Consider the following 23,602-nt stretch of genomic DNA (forward strand, 5'->3'; position numbering starts at 1 on the left):
ATATGACTGAGTGACTGGCACACACACTGTTACCATTAATCACTTCACTAATTCATTTTTCAGATAATTACTGGGTGCTGACTGTGTGGCAGGCATTGGGAATATAAAGATTAAAAATGTATCCCCCTCCCTCTAGAATGCTACCAACTTCTGAGGATTATAAAGTGCTGGCCATTTTTAAAGTATTATAGTAGTTATTTAATGCGTTAGGTAAAGGCAATTTCGTGATCATAGTGCAGTTCTGTTAGGTACTGCTGATTGAAAAAAGAAAAATCCTGAGGCTCACAGCTTAAGTGATTTTTTTTTTCCAGTCACAGATGATAAGCAGGAGGACACATATTTAATGCCCTATTCTAAAACTTTGTTTATTATACTGCAATGTCTTCAGAACAGTCAGAAGTGATGGCTGACAGCCTTTCATGGAGCCAGAAATGCTCTAAAAAAAAGTAGTCAGAAACTTTAAAAAGAGAAGTGGTCCTTCTGTGAAGGGTCCCCTACCAGGTTGCTTTTCCCTTGAGTAACAAACAAAAGTGCAACTGACTTGTAAAGGTAGGGGAGGTTCTAGGATTCCTTGAACCAGTAGTTTTTTCATGTCATCAAGGACTCGAGTTTCTTTGGTCTCTCCCTCTTGCGGCCCTTGGAGTATGCTCTTTATCCTTAGACTTGGGGAAACAGCTGCCAGCATCAAACTGAGCAACTTTTGGGGAGAAAAGAAGAATCTCTTCTACAAGCTTGGTCTATAAATGTATCCCTTACCTCTGCTCACCTCCAAGACAAAAATAGTGACCAGAGAATATCAGACACTCATGTGTAGGCTGTTCACTTGAGGAGTTGTGGACATCAGAGAGCCAGTTAGAGTCCCAACTTCGGCCCCTTGACTCTAAATACTTAACAGTATAATAACATAGTAATAGATGGTCATGATGGTTATTTCTCCATCACCAGAATAAGTTTATTTTCAGTATTACATGTTCTGGAGCGATAGTAATCCAAAATGATTAAATGTTACCTAAAGCAGTATGTTTATGTGAAATAGTCCATTCATGGATATTCATTTACTAATGAGTATCTGTGTGTTGAGTCCAGTATAGAGAGTTGTAAGCAAGAGAAGCAAGGTTTCTGCTCTAATGGAGTTTACATTATAAGGAGGGTTGGATAATAATTATAAAAACAACTAAACAGGATGATTTAACAGTTCATAAATACTGTGAAGGAGCTAACCAGAAAGATTGGTGAAGGCTCTTCAAATGATCGAGGAAAAACCATCTTGAGATGAAATTGTTTGAGCTGAGGTCTGGTTGATGAAAATGACCTAAATGTGTGCAGAACTAGGAAACGAGCTTTCTGGGGAGAGAGAGCAGCAAATGCAGTTCAGGAGGTACAGGTGGCCTTGGCAGTCATGAGGACTAGTACAGGCAGAGGGTGGAATTATGTGATGAGGGGTTGGAAAGTCAGGATTTCTCAGGACCTCATAGATCTGCCTGCAATGCAGGAAACTCGGGTTCGATCCCTGGGTCAGGAAGATCCCCTGGAGAAGAGAATGGCTCCCCTCTCCAGTATTCTTGCCTGGAGGTTCCATGGACAGAGAAGCCGGATGGCCTACAGTCCATGGGAGCCCAAGGAGTTGGACATGACTGAGTGACTCACACACACACAGAGACCATAGTATGAAGTTTGGGTTCTATTCAAGGTCAGAAGGAAGCTATTGAAGAGATCAGTACAGGATTTGCACAATTGAATTCCCCGTAACTCTGAATTCCCCACACTCCCTCTGGCTAGCTGTGTGGAGAAAGGATATAGGGAAGCAGATAGAGAGTGAGTTGGGCTACTACACTCCCAGTGAGAAATAACAGAAATAACATCCTTGGATTGGGATGGAAGCACTGAAATGGACAAGGAAGTGGATAAGGTACTTAAGGGGTAGAACTGGCAATACTGTTAATGGGATTGGCTTTGAGTACCTGATTGGCTGGTAGTGTTTGCTGAAATAGTGAAGACTTCAGCAATACAGGTTAGAGGAGAAAAATCAACATCTTTATTTTGTACCTCATAAGTTGTAAATGCTTGATAGACATTGAGATGTCAGATAGGTAGTTAATACATGGCTGGGCCTCAGGAGCAAAGCCAGATAAATGAGATTCTGTTCTTTCCTTTGCAGATAATAATTTTATTATTTAAATTGCTAATCTCTTAAGCATCCACATACAGTGATTTATATGACATAATTATTTTTTGAATTTATAATCCTTACCAGGCATACCATTTACTTTCTAAGAAAAACATACTGTTTTTTATCTCTGCGTTAAATATAATAAATAATATTAATTAAAAACCTAGTTATTACTGTTAATCATTAGTCTTTTTAAATTAATTTTTATTGGAGTATAGTTGATTTACAAGGTTGTGTTAGTTTCTGCTGTACAGCAAAGTGAATCAGTTATATATACTCTTTTTACTTTCTATTCCCACATAGTAGAGTTCCTTGTGCTATACAGTAAATGATGTGCTACACAGTAAGTATTAAGGATGGAAATGTTCACCTGTTGTTTTTAAGAATTTGAGATGATCCATGCCAGTAGTTTATAATACTTGTTAATGCTTTTTCTGCCCCAAAAAATTGATTTGAATTTGGGCTTCCCTGGTGGCTCAGCAGTAAATTTCTGCCTGCAATGCAGGAACCTCGAGTTCAGTCCCTGGGTAGGGAAAATCCCCTTGAGAAGGAAATGGCAACCCACTCCAGTATTCTTCCCTGGGAAACCCCTGGACAGAGGAGCCTGGCGGGCAGCTACAGTCTATGGGGTTGCACGAGTCGACTTAGTGACTAAATCATCAATCACCACATCACTTCTCAAGCTAGAGATGTTGCAAGTATGAATCAAGATTGAAAAGGTTTCTCTGGCTCTATAGAATTTTAGAATTTGTACAGTATAGTAGTCTCATGGAAGACCTTAAGACATCATCTTATTAACTTGAAAACTTCAGTGGCCCAAATCTCCAACTTTTAAAAATGATTCTGGAGACTAGGCAGAGAACTATGCTTAAGCTTTCTTTATCGTCATTGGCAGTGTTTTTACTAATAAATTTCTGTGTTGTTAATTTGTCTGTATAATTTACCTTGGTCTTTCTTTCCCCCAATAGGTGGTGTTACTATATTTGTGGCCTTATATGATTATGAAGCTAGAACTACAGAAGACCTTTCATTTAAGAAAGGTGAACGATTTCAAATAATTAACAACACGTAAGTGTTACAAGTTTTTTTACAAGGGAGAAATACCAGTGGCAGCCTACTTTACACTGAAACCACTGACCTAGTTGATGATTCAGACAAGAGTGGTGGGGCATGGGTCTCTGCCCACTGGGTTGGATGATACGTTGGTTCTTTTAGACACATGGCAGAAGACTACTGTTCAAGCCAAAAGTTACAACTTCTACAAACTGTGTTGCTGTGGTTCTGCAATAAACAGTTTTAAGAATGAGGATTGAGGAAATATATGAAAGTAGGTACATTACTTCAAAAAAAAAAAAACCAAAACCTTTATAAAGAGATTTCTATGATCCCTTTTCTCTAAGTACCAAGTGGTTTAAAGATGTTATCTTTTTCTCAAAAAACAAGAAAAAGGCTGAGGAGCTCCTGCAGTCCCAAACTGTCTCTTGCCTATGTGACTCTCAGACTTTCTGTCATTTAGTGATCCACCTTAGAAAATTCAATGCTTGTTATGAAAAACAGATCCCATAATTTCATTAGCAGGCACAGCAGCCACTTTGTAACTTCTCAAAATAGATATTTATGGTCTCTTTGCATCCAGGCATGTTTCCTTCCATCCTTATTCGCACTTACTACCAGTTATTGTTCAAGAACATGAAATACAATCCTGTCTTTCTTCTTTAAAGTCCTTCAGTAACTGCTCACTGCTGTGAAGATGAAACAGCAATAAGAGCAGGCATCGTTCATCAAGCTTTTTCCCCTTCCCACTCCACTGCCCTCCCAGACTCAGTTACTTGTGGCTCTGGATACACCAGGGTTCTCCCCTTCTCTGTGCCTTTACACATGTGATTTCTTCTTTCTGAAATGTGACTTCTTGTCTCTCCATTTTTCTTCCTTTATCTAGCCAACCCTATCTGTCGTTCAAAGTGTATTTTCCTGTGTCCTTTCTCAGGAAACCTTCCTTGATTTTCTTTCTATCTTCCCTGCCTGGATTGGGTGTCTCTCTTAAATGTTCACATAGTAGCCTGTGCTACTAAGCTCAGTTACAGCTGCCACCACAGTTTGAATTGTAGTTTATCACTTGCCTATCATTCTTTTGGCTCTTCCCTGGTGGCTCAGACGGTAAAAGCTTCTGCCTACAATGCGGGAGACCCGGGTTCAATCCCTGGGTCGGGAAGATCCCCTGGAGAAGGAAATGGCAACCCACTCCAGTACTCTTGCCTGGAAAATCCCATGGACGGAGGAGCCTGATAGGCTACAGTCCATGGAGTTGCAAAGAGTCAGACACGACTGAGTGACTTCACTTCACTGTCATTCTTTTACACCAGTGGTTCTCAGCCAGAGGCTGAATCACCCAGGGACCAATTGGTAATGTCTGGAGGCATTTTTGGTTGTTACAGCCAGGGTGCTGCAACTGTCATCTGGTAGATAGAGGCTAGGGCTATTACTCAACATCTGACAGTGCACAGGACAGTCCCACACAACAAAGAGTTAGCCAGCCAAAGCATCAATAATGCTGAGATTGACAGATCCTGCCCTCCACAGAGTTACCTGAAGTTAAGGACTTTCCCCCTGTTCCTGGTACACCCTATTGTAAGGTCTATCACTCAAAAAGATAGTCAGTGAAAGTCTGAATGAATCATTGAACGGTTATCAGGGTCAGAGTTCTCAGTTTGTGTGTCTCAATGTACTTAATATATACCAGGAAGCTACAAGGCAAGTGCTTGAGTTTGTAAACATTTGAAAAGCCAAAGGATTTTCCATTTCATTTTTTGGAGAGCAAATTCACCTCAGGCATTTATAAAATTTCAGTGTAGACAGTGTTTTGAGTAATTTTCCTCTGGTGAAGCCAAACATGCATTTAATCTTTAGCAGCAGAATCCATGTATCTTCCTCATTGTAGATTGATAATATACGCTCCTTTCCATTAATTCAGAGAAAGTTCAAGGCTTACATGTTAAAAATTACATGTACATCTCATGTTCTGAATTAATTTTAGTCTTATTTGGATATTCATGGATAACATTCTTATAAATGTGTAGTGTTCCAGGAATTAAATTTTTTATTATCGCTCATTGCTAAATATTTTGGCTACAAGAATTCTAGGGCATCTGAACGTTCCCCCCTCAATATGACTGAAAAGGAACACTACTGTTTTGCACTGTTAAAACGAAGATCATTTAGCAATTTAAAAAAAAAAAAACTCATAAATGCTGAAAAAATTATGCTTAGTAAATGAAGCCAGTCAAAAAGACCACATATTGTATGGTTCCATTTACATGAAATGCCCCCACAATGGGCATGTCCATAGAAACAGAAAGCTCATTAGTGGTTAGAAATGATGGGGAAGGGTCCGGATGGGGTGTGGCTCTTAATGCGTACACAGTTTCTTTTGGTGGGCAATGAAAATGTTCTGAAATTGATAGTGGTGATGGTTGCAAAACTCAAAAAATCTTAGGGGAATCTTATGGTATACAAATTATATCTCAGTAAAGCTTTTAAAGGAGAAAACATTTACTCGAAACTGAGTAATCTGAAAGATTTACTTCCCAAATTGTTTTATTCAGTATAGTTTATTGTCTTAGGTTGAAAGAGTTATGTAAAAAAGAGATCTTGTAAGTAAAATTAAAGTGGGTTTTGGGTTTTTTAGGGCAAGGGGTTTTGTTTTTCAGGGTTTTTGTTTTGTTTTTTGATTCAGAGCAAAAATACGCATTTGTGATTTTGCTTAGCCTTATTTCCTTAATTCATGTAACCTATTTTTTAAATACTATTTTCTTTGAGTTTAATTCTTGATCACACGAATGCATAAATTAAAACTGGAAGTAACCTCTCTTGTCCATTTCAGATACAAGACGGCACTGCGGCAGACTGTGTCCTGGGCTGCGGTCTGTCTTGTGGTGACTGTTGTTCTGTGTGTTACAGGGAAGGAGACTGGTGGGAGGCGAGATCAATCGCTACAGGAAAGAACGGCTACATCCCAAGCAATTACGTAGCCCCGGCGGATTCCATTCAGGCTGAAGAGTATGGCTCCACTTCATATTTTATTAATTATGTTGATTTTTAAAATGTCTTAATGCACATTTTGCTTAGCCACAATTTTACACACAATTACATGCCAGTCTTAATACAGCTAATGTGTCGTATTAATAGGAGATGATGCTTGAGAATTAATAATTAATGTCATAGGGTTCGCTTACAGCGGGAACATAAATGAAGCTGCATTTCTAATACTGCATTATGCCTAGTCCCTATTTTTTTTTCCCCCACTTTAAAAACATCGCATTAGCCCCTTTTTATATTCCACAGACTCTTTCACTTCAGAAACTTATCCTCAGCTGGTGTTACTGTGTTCACTCCTGGACTTAGGCCCTTCCTCCACGGCGGTGTGGGAGAGTCTTTGTCTCTTAGGAGGTGCACGCTGGGGTGTTCAGGGGCAGCAGTTCAGCATGTTTGCGACTGTCGTTCAGTTCAGAAGAAAATACACATAGCCACACACACACACACACACACACACACGTACACAGGGAAAGAGAGAAGATGACAAAGCAGTGTTAACAGGAAACCTGGGTGGAGGGTAAATGGGAGTTCTACGTATCATTCTTACAACTTTTAAAACGTTAAAGTTCGCCTTCAGTGACATTACAAGCATATTTGGAAATATTGTGGATTTGGTTCTAGACAACCACAATAAAGTAAATATTACAGTAAAGTGAGTTGGTTTCCCAGTGCATATAAAAGTTATAGTTACACTATACTGTAGTCTAAGTGTGCAATAGCTTGTGTCTAAAGAAAACAGTACATACCTTCTTTAAAAATACTTTATTGCTGAAATATGCTCACCATCATCTAAGCTTTCAGCAAACCATAGTAGCTTTGCTCATGGAGGGTCCTGCCTCCATGTTGATGGCTGCTGACAGGTCTGGGTGATAGTTGCTGAAGGTTGGGGTGGCTGTGGCAGTTTCTTAAAAGAACAATGAAATTTGCTGCATTGATCAACTGTTCTTTCACTCAGAGAAAGGAACACTTCGAGACCATTGTAAGCCTGATTTCAGTATTGCGTGTCTCAGACAGTCGGGGGCATGCAGAGAGGAGATAGAGAGTTAATAGAGCAGTCAGATCACACACAACATTTGTCAATTAAATTCACTGTCTTAAGTGGAAAAAAATGTTTGGAATATTGCAAGACAGCAAAATGTGTGACACAGTGACACAAAGTTAGCAGATGCTTTTGGAAAAATGATTTTGATAGAGTTGCTCAAAGCAGGGTTGCTGCAAACTTTCAGTTTTTAAAAAGACAGCATCTGCAAAGTGCAGTAGAGCAAAACACAGTTAAGATGAGACATGCCTGTACCTTTATGTCAAAGCAGGTTTTGCCTGGGATCCATAAATAATACTTCGTATCACAGCAGTTAACACAGCCCCCTGCACATAGTAGGTGCTCAGTCAATGTTTGCTTATATTTGTGATGTGTAATGTGTCCATAACTCTCTGTTATGCTTTGGCACTTGTTACTTTCGATTTTGTCCTTTTGTCTTCTCCACTATTCTATGGCTCCTCCACAGCAAAAATTGCATTTTTATTCACAAAATCAAACCCACACTAGGATCTCTAATAATTTGGGTATGATCACTTGCATCTTACTGAGTACAGGCTGGAATCAAGATTGCCAGGAGAAATATCAGTAACCTCAGATATGCAGATGATACCACCCTTATGGCAGAAAGTAAAGTGGAACTAAAGAGCCTCTTGATGAAAGTGAAAGAAGAGAGTGAAAAGGTTGGCTTAAAACTCAACATTCAAAAAACTAGATCACAGCATCTGCTCCCATCACTTCATGGCAAATAGATGGGGAAACAATGGAAACCTTGACAGACTTTTTCTTGGGAGCAAAATCACTGCAGGTGGTGACTGTAGCCATGAAATTAAAAGACACTTTCTCCTTTTAAGAAAAGCTATGACCAACCTAGATAGCATATTAAAAAGCAGAGACATTACTTTGCCATCAAAGGTTCATTTAGTCAAAGCTACGGTTTTTTCAGTAGCCATGTACGGATGTGAGAGTAGGAGCATAAAGAAGGCTGAATGCCGAAGGATTGATGCTTTTGAACTGTGGTGTTGGAGAAGCCTCTTGAGAGTCCCTTGGACAGCAAGATCAAACCAGTCAATCCTAGAGGATATCAATCCTGGATATTCATTGGAAGGACTGATGCTGAAGCTCGAATACTTTGGCCACCTGATGTGAAGAGCTGACTCATTAGAAAAGGCCCTGATACTGGGAAAGATTGAATTCAGGAGGAGAAGGAGACGACAGAGGATGAGGTGGTTGGATGACATCACAGACTCAATAGACATGAATTTGAGCAAGCTCTGGGAGGTAGTGAAGGACAGGGAAGCCTGGCGTGCTGCAGTCCATGGGGTTGCAAAGAGTTGGACACGACTGAGAGACTGAACAACAAAACTGAATACAAATGATCACTGCTGCCAGAGAACCACTTTTACTCTTTCCATATGTGTGTTAATTGCTCAATTGCATCTGACTTTTTGCAACACCTAGCCCGCCAGTCTTTTCTGTTCATGGGATTCTGCAGGAAAGAATACTGGAGTGGGTTGCCATTCCCTTCTTCACGGGGTTTTCCCAACCCAGGGATCGAATCTGGGGGATCGTATCAAATCTCCAGTGATCATATCTGGGTCTCCTGCATTGGCAGTCAGAGTCTCTACCATCTGAGACACCAGGGAAGGCCCTTTCACCCTTCCTATTGTAATGTTAATATTTCCATCTGTCATTGTCTAAAAGGCAGTCTGTCACTCTTGCCTTTCCTTCTGTATTTACTGTTCTTCTGACTACCACATGGAGTTTAAGAAACCTGTTGAGTAGTTAGTACATGAAAAAGCTATGACAATATATTCTGACAGTAATACTTGTAACATTCTTATTAAAGAAAGGTGTTCCATTTTGTTCTGCTCTATTTTAAAGCTGGGTTTTATTCTTTGTCATCCTCCCTACCCCATTCCATTCTTACTAATATCTGTGTTTAATTTTTCTGATGCGTACACTCTTCTAACTCAGAGCACTACTCTTTCTTTTCCCCAGATGGTATTTTGGCAAAATGGGGAGAAAAGATGCTGAAAGATTACTTCTGAATCCTGGGAATCAGCGAGGTATTTTCTTAGTAAGAGAGAGTGAAACTACTAAAGGTATGAATATTGTTAATACAAGTATCAAATTTTCCTCAGGGAGTATTTTAAGGAAGATAAAGTGAGAGTGTCCATTTCCTCTCTAGGTGCTTATTCCCTCTCAATTCGGGACTGGGATGAGGTGAGGGGTGACAATGTGAAGCACTACAAAATTAGGAAACTTGACAACGGTGGATACTACATCACAACCAGAGCACAGTTTGATACTCTGCAGAAACTGGTAAAACACTACACAGGTACGTGCATACTTCACAGGTGAAAGTTGTTTCCTTGTGTTTAATTTTATGAGGACAGATCCATGTCTTCATCCTCTTACGGTTTAGTGTGCTATTTCTCAGGCAGAATGTGCCCAGTGTATTTTAGTTTTAAAATGAAGAGCAGAAATACTTACCACCTGAGTTGGGCTCCTGTATGATGTGCTAAATAGATGTGACAATAAACGAAAAAGCAAAATTTTATTTTGGGATATTTACTAAGTAGGTAAAACTAAACACGTTAGTAAAAAGCTGTTATCATGTGTCCTGTTGGGTTGCCTTCCTCAGCATAGGCTGGACCACATAAGACTTGGTGAAGTGTGATTCTAATGAAATGTGATCTGAAGGTGCATTTTGTTTTCATAGAAAATTAAGCTGTAGCAAGTATAGACATTTATCAGTCCTTCACCGATCTTTGAACAGTAGTCAGTATTAGAGTCTTCTGTCTCAAAATGTTTAATCTCCAAATTGATACATAAATGCATCCGCAAGTCTTTAAATGATTAATACTAGGGGAGGGGAAGTTTCCATGACAGTTTCTTCTTCAGTGACAGCTAGCTGCAGATTGAGTCTATCAAGTCAATCATCAGTCTTGACATTGACTCAGCACATTACCAAGCAGTAGCATCAGTTGTAATTACACTTGTTAGAATGTGGATGTGTGTGGTTACTTGTTGAGAGTGGAACAGAATGTGTGTAAACAGGATTCGCAAGTCAAACCATTGTAAATTTGGAGTTTCCTGTTTTTATGTCTCCCTTTATTTGAAAATCAGTCCTTTAAAGTTTTTCCTTGATTTTTTTTGTGCTTCTTAACACTTGTGGATTCTAGAAGTAGCTGTTAATGGTAGCATTCTCTTTGGGGAAGAAATACAGTACAGTGATCAAAAGCAGAACTTTGGAGGCAGTCTGATCTAGGGTTTAAAACCCACCTCCATCACATATTTACTGGGTGGCCTTGAGAAAGTTGCTTAAGTTTTCTAAGATTCCTTTATTTATATGAATTTGTGAAGTGCTGAATTGTCACGATAGCTGGGACATAAGTATTCAATAATAATAACTTGAAAATTTATTTAATAAAATGTTTCCCTTCTCATATGTTTTCTTTTATGCAATTTCATTTTTGTGTTTGTGCTTTTGTAATAAAACTGATAAAACATCATGTTTTTATTTCCTATGATACTAACTTTTAAAAACACTGGTACAAGTATATATACCTCAGTTTTCATAAATTATTCATTTACAGTATAGTTTATTCATTTATCTAGAACATGCCGATGGTTTATGCCATAAGTTAACAACTGTGTGTCCAACTGTGAAACCCCAGACTCAAGGTCTAGCAAAAGATGCTTGGGAAATCCCACGAGAATCTTTGCGACTAGAGGTTAAACTAGGACAAGGATGTTTTGGTGAAGTATGGATGGGTAAGGAGCCTGAACTTTTGTTTTCTTTCATTGTTTGGCCATAGATTAAAAGGCCATCATTTATGATATGTTGAAATATGTAAGCTTACTGCTGCTCATTGAAGTTTGTTGTAAATCTCTTAAAATATATATAGATTAAAATAGTGAAATGTGAGTTGTTTCTCTAGGAACGTGGAATGGAACCACAAAAGTAGCAATCAAAACACTGAAGCCAGGTACAATGATGCCAGAAGCTTTTCTTCAAGAGGCTCAAATAATGAAAAAACTAAGACATGATAAACTTGTTCCACTATATGCTGTTGTTTCTGAAGAGCCGATTTACATTGTCACTGAATTTATGTCAAAAGGTATGTGTACATCAGTATCTCTGGGATATTCGTGTTAATAAATTTTGTCATTTCTCTCTTTATGCATACAGATTTTTATTGTGTTTTCTAATTGGAGATTTTTATGTAGACATATGAAAAGAGAAAATCTGATATGTTAACAGAATACTTAGTAATTAGTCCCAGTTATTCTGAAGGATAGTACAGAGTTGAAAAGGAAAATAAGGCACTGAATTTATTTTGAAAGTTAAGTCCTTGATTCCGTTTGACCAGAGGCAGTAGAATAGGAAAAAAAGTATTTGCACTAGTTGATTTAAAACAATGCAGTCAGAACAATATTTGTCTTCAGTGCTAAATGAAAAAATCAGGTAAAGTTAAGGAAATTAGTTTTATCAAGTTTTAGTATACTCTGAGGACTCCTAGAAACTTCTTTTTTACACTGCTGTCAACTGAAGGGTTTTTTCTCCAAGCCCCAGACCCCATGGTGTGGGATCTTCAGTAACAGGGTGGATTAGGGCAGGGAAAGGAGAAAGAAAGGTTGTCGCTCTTCCCTCTTTCTCCTTTGCTGATGATGCATTGGAAGAGGGACGGGTAAGTCACCAAGTATGCTTGCTGACAGGCGTGCTTTTTACCCTCTTGAATTTTATCTCCTCTTTTCAGTATTAATGAGTCACTAATCCATAGTGAAAGCCTCTGATGGCATCATCCCTCTCCAGATGTCCGTCTTGGTCAGTGAGGCACCTCCACCTAGTGGTGACAGCGCCAACTACAAGCTGCACATTGACGGGGAAATACTTCCCCCAAAAGAAGCAAACGCTAGAGCTTAAGCTGACATTCTTAGGAGAGTTCCAGAGAACAGCAGGAGAGAGAAGAAAGCCTTCCTCAGTGATCACTGCAAAGAAATAGAGGGAAACAGCAGAATGGGAAAGACTATAGAGATCTCTTCGAGAAAATTAGAGATACCAAGGGAACATTTCCTGCAAAGATGGGCACAATAAAGGACAGAAATGGTACGGACATAACAGAAGCAGAAGATACTAAGAAGAGGTGGCAAGAATACACAGAAGAACTATACAAAAAAGATCTTCATGACCCAGATAACCACAGTGGTGTGATCACTCACCTAGGGCCAGACATCCTGGAATGCAGTCAAGTGGACTTTAGGAAGCATCACTACGAACAAAGCTAGTTGAGGTGATGGAATTCCAGTTGAGCTATTTCAAATCCTAAAAGATGATGCTATGAAAGTGCTGCACTCAATATGCCAGCAAATTTGGAAAATTCAACAATGGCCTCAGGACTGGAAAAGGTCAGTTTTCATTCCAATCCCAAAGAAAGGCAATGCCAAAGAATGTTCAGACTACTATACAATTGTACTCATCTCACATGCTAGCAAAGTAATGCTCAAAATTCTCCAAGCGAGGCTTCAACAGTATGTGAACTGTGAACTTCCAGATGTTCAAGCTAGTTTTAGAAAAGGCAGAGGAACCAGAGATCAAATTGCCAACATCCATTGGATCATTGAGAAAGCAAGAGCGTTCCAGAAAAACATCTACTTCTGCTTTATTAACTGTGCCAAAGCCTTTGACCATGTGGATCATAACAAACTGTGGGAAATTCTTCAAGAAATGGGGATACCAGACCACCTGACCTGCCTTCTGAGAAATCTGTATGCAGGTCAAGAAGCAGCAGTTAGAACTGGACATGGAACAACAGACTGGTTCCAAATCGGGAAAGGAGTACATCAAGGCTGTATATTGTCACCCTGCTTATTTAACTTACATGCAGAGTACATCATGTGAAATGCCAGGCTGGATGAAGCACAAGCTGGAATCAAGATTGCTGGAAGAAATATCAGTAACCAAAAAAAAAAAAAAAAGAAATATCAGTAACCTCAGATATGGAGATGAAATCACCCTTATGGCAGAAAGTGAAGTGGAACTAAAGAGCCTCTTGATGAAAGTGAAAGAAGAGAATGAAAAGTTGGCTTAAAGCTCAGCATTCAGATAACTAAGATGATGGCATCCGGTCCTATCACTTCATGGCAAATAGATGGGGAAACAATGGAAACAGTGAGAAGACTTTTTTTTCTTGGGCTCCAAAATCATTGCAGATGGTGACTGCAGCCATGAAATTAAAAGACGCTTGCTCCATGAAAGAAAAACTATGACCAACCTAGATAGTGTATTAAAAAGCAGAGACATTACTTTGCCAACAAAGGTCCATCTAGTCAAAGCTTTGGTTTTTCCAGTAGTCGTGTACAGATGTGAGAGTTGGACTATAAAGAAAGCTGAACGCTGAAGAACCGATGCTTTTGAACTGTGGTGTTGGAGAAGACTATTGAGAGTCCCTTGGACTGCAAGGAGATCCAATCAGTCCATCCTAAAGGAAATCAGTCCTGAATATTCATTGGAAGGACTGATGCTGAAGCTGAAACTCCAATACTTTGGCCCCCTGATGTGAAGAACTGGCTCATTTCAAAAGACCCTGATGCTGGGAAAGATTGAAGGCAAAGGAGAAGGGGGCGACAGAGAATGAGATGGTTGGAAGGCATCACCGACTCGATGGACATAAGTTTGAATAAACGCTGGGAGTTGGTGATGAACAGGGAAGCCTGGCATGCTGCAGTCCATGGGGTTGAAAAGAGTCAGACATGACTGAGCAACTGAACTAATTGGTGGCTAAAACATTACCTAAAGTTCCCAAAGCACATGACTTTTTTTTTTTTGCATTTTTAAATGTTTTATTTTTTAATTGAAGGATAATTGCTTTACAGAATTTTGTTCTTTCTGTTAAACCTCAACATGAATCAGAGCACATGGCATTTTTAACAAGGAATCTCTGCCCAGAAAAACTGCCAGGTATCCTGCGTCAGAGTATATTAGGGGGAACTAAAAGTAAGGAAAGGGACCCGGAGGAAGTTTAAATCAGGATATTGAGAGTGTGAGAGTGTTGTGGAGGTAAAGCTAATGGGCCATTTAGCTTGTGTATTGATTTCAGGAAGTATTTAACTGGGGAATGTGGTAGAGGTCTGTGTTGTCAGATTGCCAGATTAGGATTATATCTAGATAGGATATTTAGAATGCAGGATCACAGACGCCCCCTCCATTTTTAAACTCGGTGGTTCCCCATTTTGTTCTTCATGCACTTAGAATTGGGCCCTCTGTAACCCAACTGAACTCATTACTTCTTGTGTTCTCTTGATCATCAGGATACTCGGAAACTGGAACTGAAGTCGCTCAGTCGTATCTGACTCTTTGCGACCCCATGGACTGTAGCCTACCAGGCTCCTCCAACCATGGGATTTCCCAGACAAGAGTACTGGAGTGGGTTGCCATTTCCTTCTCCAGGGGATCTTCCGAAGCCAGGGATTGAACCTGGGTCTCCTGCATTGCAGGCAGACGCTTTACCATCTGAGCCACCAGGGAAGCAGGATACTCTAGAAATTATTAATAATTGAAATGTATTGAATCTTCTAATATGTAAACAGCCTGCTAGTATTATAAGGCATCAAAGAAATAAAGCCATCTGATTAACTTACATTGAATTTGGAAAGAAGACCTAACCTAATGAGTTAATTTTCAGTATAAAACTAAATAACAGCTTACTATGAACAAATAAGTTCAAGCGAAAGCATAATGAATTTCTAGGTGTTTGACACATTCAGTGAATAACATAGAAATTGAGGAAGAGATTACCTAGGTTGGAATAAAAATGAGAAAAATCAGTAGGAAAGACAAGTCTTGTACCATTCTTTAAGATGATGAGGGATGTGGATGGGTAACAGAAGGGTTACTGGTATTTCTGCAGAGCTATAAGGAAATGGGGAGCGAAATCATGGGTAGTGGAAAGTGCAGAAGGTAAAAAGCAGTTGTCTAAGTGACACACTCCAGTCCCCGATTCTTGCTGTTTCTGGGCTCTGCTTTCTGGGCAGCTTTTGTACTGTTTTAGCAATTATCATTACACCGAATGATGTTCTGCTTAGTGGATTGATTGTGGCACTTTATCTAGATTCTGGGCCCAGAAACAAAGAACTGTAGCTTTTGCTTCTTTCTGTATTTCCACATTGCCGTGCAGAGTATTTATGTAACATCAGTCTGTCTTGCAGGCTAAAAAGAAGTGTCACTTCCTCTATTTAAGGACAGTTCTTAAACTATGTTCTTCATTCTTTCATTTAAACAGAAAACCCTTCTGTGGTCCCAGCATCCACTTTTCGCCAACTTCTTTCTGGCTCTTGCTTTCCTTCACAGTCAAGATTTTTTTTTTAAAGAACAGACAGTATTACGTCTTTAAATCCTAATTAGTTCATTTTACTCTTGTTAAATTTTTTTATTGTTCATGAATGCCTTGCTGTCTGTTACAGGGAGCTTATTGGATTTCCTGAAGGAGGGAGATGGAAAGTATCTGAAGCTCCCACAGCTGGTTGACATGGCTGCTCAGGTACTTGTGTGTTCATCTATGTGTCCATTTGAACTGCAAGTGCACATTAAAAATGTAAACTAATCTTGTGTTTGTGTGTGTGTGCACGCACGCATGTGCTAAGTCTCTTCAGTCTTATCCAACTCTTTGTGACCCTGTGGACCACAGCCCACCAGGCTCCTCAGAATACTATTGTTTATATGGTGAAATCATGGAGTTTTAGAGCTGGGAGGAACATTACGGATAATCCAGTCTAATCTCTGTATATTACAGATACTGTAGTATCTGAGGAGCCAGGTGTCTAAGATTTGTACAATTTATAAGGATTAGAATCAGTGATCCCAGTACTATGCTGCCCTGTATCATGTGGCCTTTCAGAAACATATGCATCCACAGCTACAAAATCTGTATGTATTTATACTTCAGCAGATACATGTTAAGACAGTGAATGATTGCTGTTCCAAAGAAAATATTAGAAATCTGAAGTATATGCTGCAGAAGACCTGAACAAAGCTGGGAGTGGGGTGTGGTAGCAACACAGAGTCACACTGATCCTACTAGGATAGAAGGTGGAAAGGTAATATACCTAAGTGAAAGGGTTAGTCTCTCCGTCGTGTCCAACTCTTTGGGACCCCATGGAATGTAGCTCTTCAGGCTCCTCTGTCCGTGGAATTTTCCAGGCAAGAATACTGGAGTGGGTAGCCATTCCCTTCTCCAGGAGATCTTCCCAACCCAGGGATCAAACTCAGGTCTTCTACATTGCAGGCAGATTCACCAGGGAAGGCCCAGTATACCTTTAAGTAATTAATCATATTGGTCTTTAAATAAAAGTAAAGTAGATGCTGGATTTCTTTTTTAATATAGCCCCAAACAAGAACTTAGGTGGCGGGTGTACAGTTTAAGATGCGGCAGTTTTACTCTGAGTTTTTGTTTCTAAATATAATTGAGAACTATTAAGAGTATTATTCAGATGTGTGATAGGTATTCAAGGGGCCTATTATTGGCTTTGGTTGACACATTGAATCTAAGGCTCCTCTCACGATGAGTGTCCAGATGTCCACAGGATCTGGCAATTCAGAGAAACTTTACACCAAGAAAACGGTGCCTGTGCGACCTTAGCATATGTCAAGCCTCGTCCACACGCCTGAGCTCCAGGCTCTGAGCCCCTTTATAGTAGAGGCGGGCAGACTGTTCATCTGTGAAGGGCCAGCTGAATGCTTCAGGCTTTGTGGGCCACATGCCATCTCTTTTCTCCCCTTCCCCCACTTCTCCCCTCTCCTCCCCTCGCTTCCTCCTCATCCTTCTCTCCCTGTTCCATTAAAAGGTTTTCTGTTTTTCCTGTCATCTACTAGACTGCCGCATTACCATCATCTCTTTTCCAGAGGCGTGTCTTCAGTGATCTGGTTTAACATTAACCAGAATTGCCCTCTCCATCCTTCCCTTCATACCATATATGTTTGTTTTTCTTCCCAAGATTGCTGATGGTATGGCCTATATTGAAAGAATGAACTATATTCATCGAGATCTTCGGGCTGCTAATATTCTTGTAGGAGAAAACCTTGTGTGCAAAATAGCAGATTTTGGCTTAGCAAGGTTAATTGAAGACAATGAATATACGGCAAGACAAGGTAAAATGACTGTTTAATAAATGCTGGTAACCTCATTTTCAATGAATGGATTTTCTTACCGTTCTTCTGAACATACAGGGTTGTATAGAATTAAGCAAACAGCTCTAGGCCTGCTCAAAAGAATCATAGAAATATTGATTTTTGATCATAAAATTATACATAGTGCATAATACTTTGGCTTTCTGATGGCTCTTTACCCCAGAGAAGAACCTGACTGTGGGTGGTGTTTGCATTATGAATACAGCGAGCAATATTCTCCTCTTCACACTTCCCTTGGCATGCCAACAAATAAGAAATATTTTAAAATGACATTTCTAACAAACCTCAGAACCATCCAGGTTTTACTACATTAAGCACTAGAAGCTCAGTGCTTTCTTTTCCATCTCCATACCTGTGTGCTGTCCCCGCCAGCTAGAATATCTTCCTGTTCTTCTACAGTCTTCACCTACGAAAATTCTAACCACTCTTTAAGGCTAAACTTCACTACCACTTTTTAAATGAAACCTTTTATGATTGTGCTAATGAAAATTGATCTTCTGTTTGTCAGAACATCTAAAGAACTATATTTTACAACATTATATATCTACATAAGTAACTAAGTATTTAAGACACCTATAATCTTGTTTTCACTGTAAGTATATAAACATCACAAAGGCTGTGTTTTTGTGTCTCTGCCAACAATTAGCATAATATGCATAAAAAGTGCTAAGATACTAAATATTTGAGTAAATTAATACAGGCTCTTCAAAATGATAGTACAGTAAACTTTTCTAGAGAGAGATCATAATATAGAAAGGAGATTATGGTCGAAAACCAGTAGACATTAGAACCAACAGAATATCCTCTTGGCAGCCAGCAGTTGTAACTACTAGGAGCTCAGTTCAATTCAGTTGCTCAGTCGTGTCTGACTCTTTGCAACCCCATGGACTGCAGCACGCAGGCAGCTGGACTGACTTAAAAAGTTGTAGATCCTATAATCCATGTTTTTGGTTGCTTCTTACTAGTGTTTTTACCTCTGTTCCTTCTTGAATGGTTGGTTGTCTGTCCCCACCAGCCATGCTCTTTCTTATGTCATTGAATATCTTATCAGGAAGAAATGTGTTTTCTACTAACGGGAATTTTAAATAGTATTAAAGAAGATCTTGTACTTTTGAAGAATTTGACACTGATGACAGGTGCAGTAGGGATACTGACAAAAAATGAGCCCTGCTTTTGCCATATGTGCACAGAAAGAAACCAGTTACTGAAGCAAGCTTGTCAATACTGTTTTAGGTGCAAAATTTCCAATCAAGTGGACAGCTCCTGAGGCTGCATTGTATGGTCGATTTACAATCAAGTCTGATGTGTGGTCATTTGGAATTCTACAGACAGAACTGGTAACAAAGGGCAGAGTGCCATATCCAGGTGAGCTTGCATTTCATGTAACTGGAGTTTATGGAGGAGAGGCCTTTTTTCCTCTTTGTTTATCTCTCTGTCTTCTTTCTTCCCTCCCTCCCTTCCTCTCTTTTTGGCATTGGATGGTGAGCAGTCTGTGAGAGCCGCAGTCCTTGAGATGGGGCTCTGTGTGCATAGCTTTCTCCCTTTTCTAAAAGGGTCTTTTTGCTCTACTGTTTTCTCAGATGATGAGCATAAATATATCTCAGTCATCTCCTTCCCTTCCTTCCATAAGTAACTGAGGGTATGCTTAGCCTGTGATAACACAGGGTGAGCTGCTGATGAAATAGTTGGGAATTACGTAGGAATACAAGAGAGGACCTGTGTAATAAATTTGAGCACAAACAGGTGACATTAGATAAGGAAATTGTTTCAAGGAAGTGACTTGATATAAAGTAACATAATCAGTATATCTGGCAAATGAGAACTAGAACTCCTTCTGAATTCCTTTCAGACACTGTCTTGCCTCTGTTCCTCATTAGCCCAAGTTTGGGGTTGGCTTTGAAAAGCATGAGTACTAAAAACCAGATTTTTGGTGGAATGAAGAAAGTTAGATATGTTGAAACAGATTAGCATTTTTCTAAGCTTTTGTTGATGTCCTTTGACATTTAACATTTATTTTTCTGTCAGAAAGGATCGTTTCAGTAATGAAACTCACTTGAATATATCTCGAGTTAGTGGTTGGGGGGTTGGTTCTGTTTGGCTCGTGGTGTGTAGGGGCACCGTTTCTCACCGTTTCTCGCTGTTTGACGCTCGTGTGTCAGGTATGGTGAACCGCGAGGTGCTGGAGCAGGTGGAGCGAGGGTACAGGATGCCATGCCCGCAGGGCTGTCCAGAGTCTCTCCACGAATTGATGAATCTGTGTTGGAAGAAGGACCCTGATGAGAGACCAACATTTGAGTATATCCAGTCCTTCCTGGAAGACTATTTCACTGCTACAGAGCCACAGTACCAGCCAGGAGAAAATTTATAATCCAAGAAGCCTATTTTATATGCACCAATCTGCCAAAATTGTAAAGAACTTGTGTAGACTTCCTCACTTACGTACAGGAATCAAAAGAAGAAAATCTTCTTCACCCTGCATGTTTTTGATGGTAAACTGGAATTCCAGACATGGTTGCACAAAACCACTTTTTTTTTTTTCCAAGTGTTAAACTCTGAAGTACCAATGATGAATTTTTCCAGCTGATTTCAGGGTCCAAAGAAAGTATAGTTAAGATTTGGATGACCATGTGAATGATGGCATGACAATGAAGAGCAGCAAGGCTACTGCTTATGAATCACTCCCTTTTATTCCCCACACTCATAATTAAGAGAAATTTATCAATCAGTATAGGCAAAACTTGGGAGATTAAAATCAGTTATACCATAATAAAATTTAGAATTATGGAATTTTCACGGGACCAAACAATTCCATTCCAGTTTTTAAAAATATTTTGCATTTATTCTTAGAAGTTTTTTCTAAGTTGAACTGTTAATATGCAACCTTTATATATGCCTCTGTTTGTATGGAAGTGGGCCAGGTTTTTAGAAGCAGAAAGGAAACGCATCTAAAACTTGATTAAATGTTAGATGACAGCAGTGGAATTTGAAAGTGTAATGCATTGTGTTACTTCTCAATATACTCATGAAACTGGAAAATAGAAGACATTTTTCATTTTAATCATTTCTTAATAACTCAGTTTAAAATAATGAAGGTAATTAGAAAGTGAGCTAATCTTTTGTAAGGTTGCATTGATTTTTTTTTTTAAAGGCAATACATAATTGAAATCGTACAATCCAAGGGGAAATCTTTTAATCTTTAGATAGCATGAAAAAAATAAACTCAGCGTTTTTTAACAGTCATTTTTGAAAAGTAGACTGGTACTGTGAGATTGCGAATATGTACTTAACGGTGGCTGCCACAAATGGAAAATATCACTAGATCAGGGACTTGAATGCACTTTTGCTCATACTGACTATAGACTAACAGAGAGGAAAATGTATTTAAAAGAAATATGAGAAAAGAAAATGTGAAAGTTTTACAGATAGAGAGATGGGATGTTGTGTTTAACGTTGATGTTATGGAGTGACAAAATGGCTTTGCTGGCACTCAAAGCTCCTCACTTAATCTATTTTCTGAAATTTTAAGAGTTATAGGTAGGACTATAAAACTAATCTTTCTTAACACAAACACTAAATGAGTGCTGTAGCCTCAAATAGCTAAGTTAAGGCTTCCCACTAATTCCAGTGATACAGCTTCTATGCAGAATGTTTTTAGAACTCCAGTTTTCAAGTCCGTGTTGAAATCTGCATTCCCTTTTTAAGTATACTTAATGACGATCATTTTTCCCCTTTTAGAATTTAGTTGATTTGAGGAGAACATACTCAGTATAATTGGTGAAAAGAGGGGGACAGTTGTTGCATATTTAAAGTACGCCAGTGAAACATGCAAAATAATACTGATTTTTATGACTAACTCAAAAAGAGAATTTAAATCCCAAAATATGAATTTGAATGGCAGCGTCACGGGTGTAAGTGTCTAGCAAAGGAACTGAGTCTGACAAAAGTCTGGTATTTAGGTTTTAAAACACTCTCTTTTGTAGTTATATTTTAAATATAGCAACACATCCGGTCCCAGCATTTTAGGAATAGCATTACTGGCTATCATCACTTACCTGATTTGGTCATTAAATAAACAGTTCTGTGCTGTGGTATCTGTGTTGAGATCCAAATCATTTTAAAATGTGACAGATGAACTTCCTGCAGGTTGGCAGTAGTTCTGGTACTAAAACTTGCAGTGGTTTCTTATGTTTACGTAACTTGCATAGTATTGAATCCTTCCATGAGGATTTTCCCAAGAAGTCTGTTGTCATCATTTACCTTTAACATCTTCAACCTGTGACTTCAGATTTTTAAAGGGCTTTGTGTGAACTATGATATTTCAATTTTTCTAAGCATTTTAAAAAGGATAAAATTATGTTTATGTACTAATAATTCCCTTCTGAAAAATAAGCCAGAAAAAGTTGATGGCATTCATTAGGTTTTAATTGAATGGAGCAGTTCCTTATAATATCAAGTGTATAGTTAGGAAATAAAACACTAACTTAATGTGTATTCAGTTTAAATGGTTTATGTATTTTTAAATTGCTGAGAAAAATAAACAAGTTTGTACATTTGAAGATTTTTTCCAACAGCTTTTCTTCAGCCTCTTAATTTGTTTTCCTTACCAAAAAAGGAAGTTGGTAAAAACAGCCTTCTAGCACAAACACTTTTTTTAATGAATAATGGTAGCCTAAAACTTAATATTTTTATAAAGTATTATTATATTGTTTTGTGGATAATTGAAATAAAAATTCTCATTGAATGTACCCATTTATCTTTTGAGCCACTATTCATATGTTTTATCAGTTTTTTAAAAATGGCATTTAAAGCAAAGTATATTCTGAGTTTCTTCCATTGGGGGGAGGAAAAAAGTATTGAGTTATGACTCTTGAGCAGAGTTAAATCAATTCTTTTTAAATTCATAACATTATTAAACTTATTCTGTGTGATTAATTTTCCATGTCAGGTGAGTGACATTGTTTCTACAAGGATTTTGGTGGTGGTGTTTTTTTTTAGTATCAGCAAGTACAGTTTTAATGTACTGACAAACCTAAGAGATTTAAGTGAAGTTATTCATAGAAGAAGATTCTATGTGAAGGATATAAAATAGAATAACCACTTTTGATCATAAGGGATTTAATTTCCTAAAAATGAAAAATATGCAAGCCTTATTTCTATGTGTGTTTTACACTTCTATTATAGGTATAATGAAAATAAGATTATGCTAAATTATGAATGGCCAATCAAAATCATTTGTTATTTCCAACAAGGTAATAGTATTAATTGCTTTCTACTGTTATTTTATCTAAAATTACTAGCTTTGTTTTTCCCTAATGACTCCAGAAAAGTAACATTTAATGAACAAACACATCATTTAATAAACATTTATTAAATATTTTTATACAATAGAGAAATAAGTTCTCAATTTAAGAATGTTTTCCTAGTTTGCTGTTTGCCTTTTAATTTTACATGTATTTTTTTGACATTTAAGTTGTACATTTGTGTGTTGTCAAATCTTTTTTATTCCTAAACTGTCTTTTGCATCCCAAGATTAAATATTCATCTCATCTGTTCTATTTGATGCTTTTTGTGTTTTACATCACTCTTTAATTCACTTGGAAGTTTTGAGGGTGTAAAATATGACTTAAGAGTCTAGCTTGATTTTTTTTTTCCCCCCATACCATTAATGTTCCCAGCAGCAATTACTGGTTAATGTATCTCCCACCCCATTGGTTTTGTCCAATCCACTTGACATTCTGACATGAGTATAATACTTTCAATGACTAATCACTTGATAATACAGTTTAATAATTAAGTAGCCTTTTTTTCCCCCAATGTTGATGTTCTCGCAAATTGTTGATAAACTTTTTAGACTCTATTTTTTATACTCCAGAAAAATTCAGGGGAGATTTTGGTTAGGATTATATTATGTTTATATAAATTAGTTTGGTAAGAAATAATATCTTACCATCTTTTCTAGTCAGTCTTCTGATCCCATTTATGCAAAATCTTGATTTACATCTTTTAGTAAAGTCTCTAAGACTTTTCTCCGTGGAACTGGAAGATGAGTCTCATCTCTTGTCTGATTATGCTGTTCTAAAGATGCTACCTGGATGCTGCTGGAGTCCAGGTC

The 23,602-nt window shown here is 38.3% G+C and overlaps 1 protein-coding gene and 1 non-coding gene across 3 annotated transcripts in view; one reads left to right on the top strand and one right to left on the bottom strand.

Moving 5' to 3' along the window:
- The window catches only part of YES1 (YES proto-oncogene 1, Src family tyrosine kinase), a 63,734-nt gene extending 40,689 nt beyond the window's left edge, over positions 1–23,045 (top strand). For both annotated transcript variants that reach the window (XM_040264690.1, XM_040264692.1), the window contains exons 3-12: positions 3,139–3,238; positions 6,128–6,226; positions 9,300–9,403; positions 9,490–9,639; positions 10,923–11,078; positions 11,246–11,425; positions 15,768–15,844; positions 17,298–17,451; positions 18,724–18,855; positions 19,650–23,045. In XM_040264690.1, coding sequence (XP_040120624.1) covers positions 3,139–3,238; positions 6,128–6,226; positions 9,300–9,403; positions 9,490–9,639; positions 10,923–11,078; positions 11,246–11,425; positions 15,768–15,844; positions 17,298–17,451; positions 18,724–18,855; positions 19,650–19,858 — 1,361 coding nt within the window. In that variant the 3' untranslated portion in view covers positions 19,859–23,045. The remainder of the gene's footprint in view (positions 1–3,138; positions 3,239–6,127; positions 6,227–9,299; positions 9,404–9,489; positions 9,640–10,922; positions 11,079–11,245; positions 11,426–15,767; positions 15,845–17,297; positions 17,452–18,723; positions 18,856–19,649) is intronic.
- On the bottom strand, positions 14,761–14,832 carry TRNAC-GCA. The gene has a single exon. It is a non-coding gene; the product is annotated as a tRNA-Cys (tRNA).
- Positions 23,046–23,602: the final 557 nt, after the last annotated feature.

Source organism: Oryx dammah, unplaced genomic scaffold (assembly GCF_014754425.2).
Source record: "Oryx dammah isolate SB20612 unplaced genomic scaffold, SCBI_Odam_1.1 HiC_scaffold_22, whole genome shotgun sequence".
NCBI lineage: Eukaryota > Metazoa > Chordata > Mammalia > Artiodactyla > Bovidae > Oryx > Oryx dammah.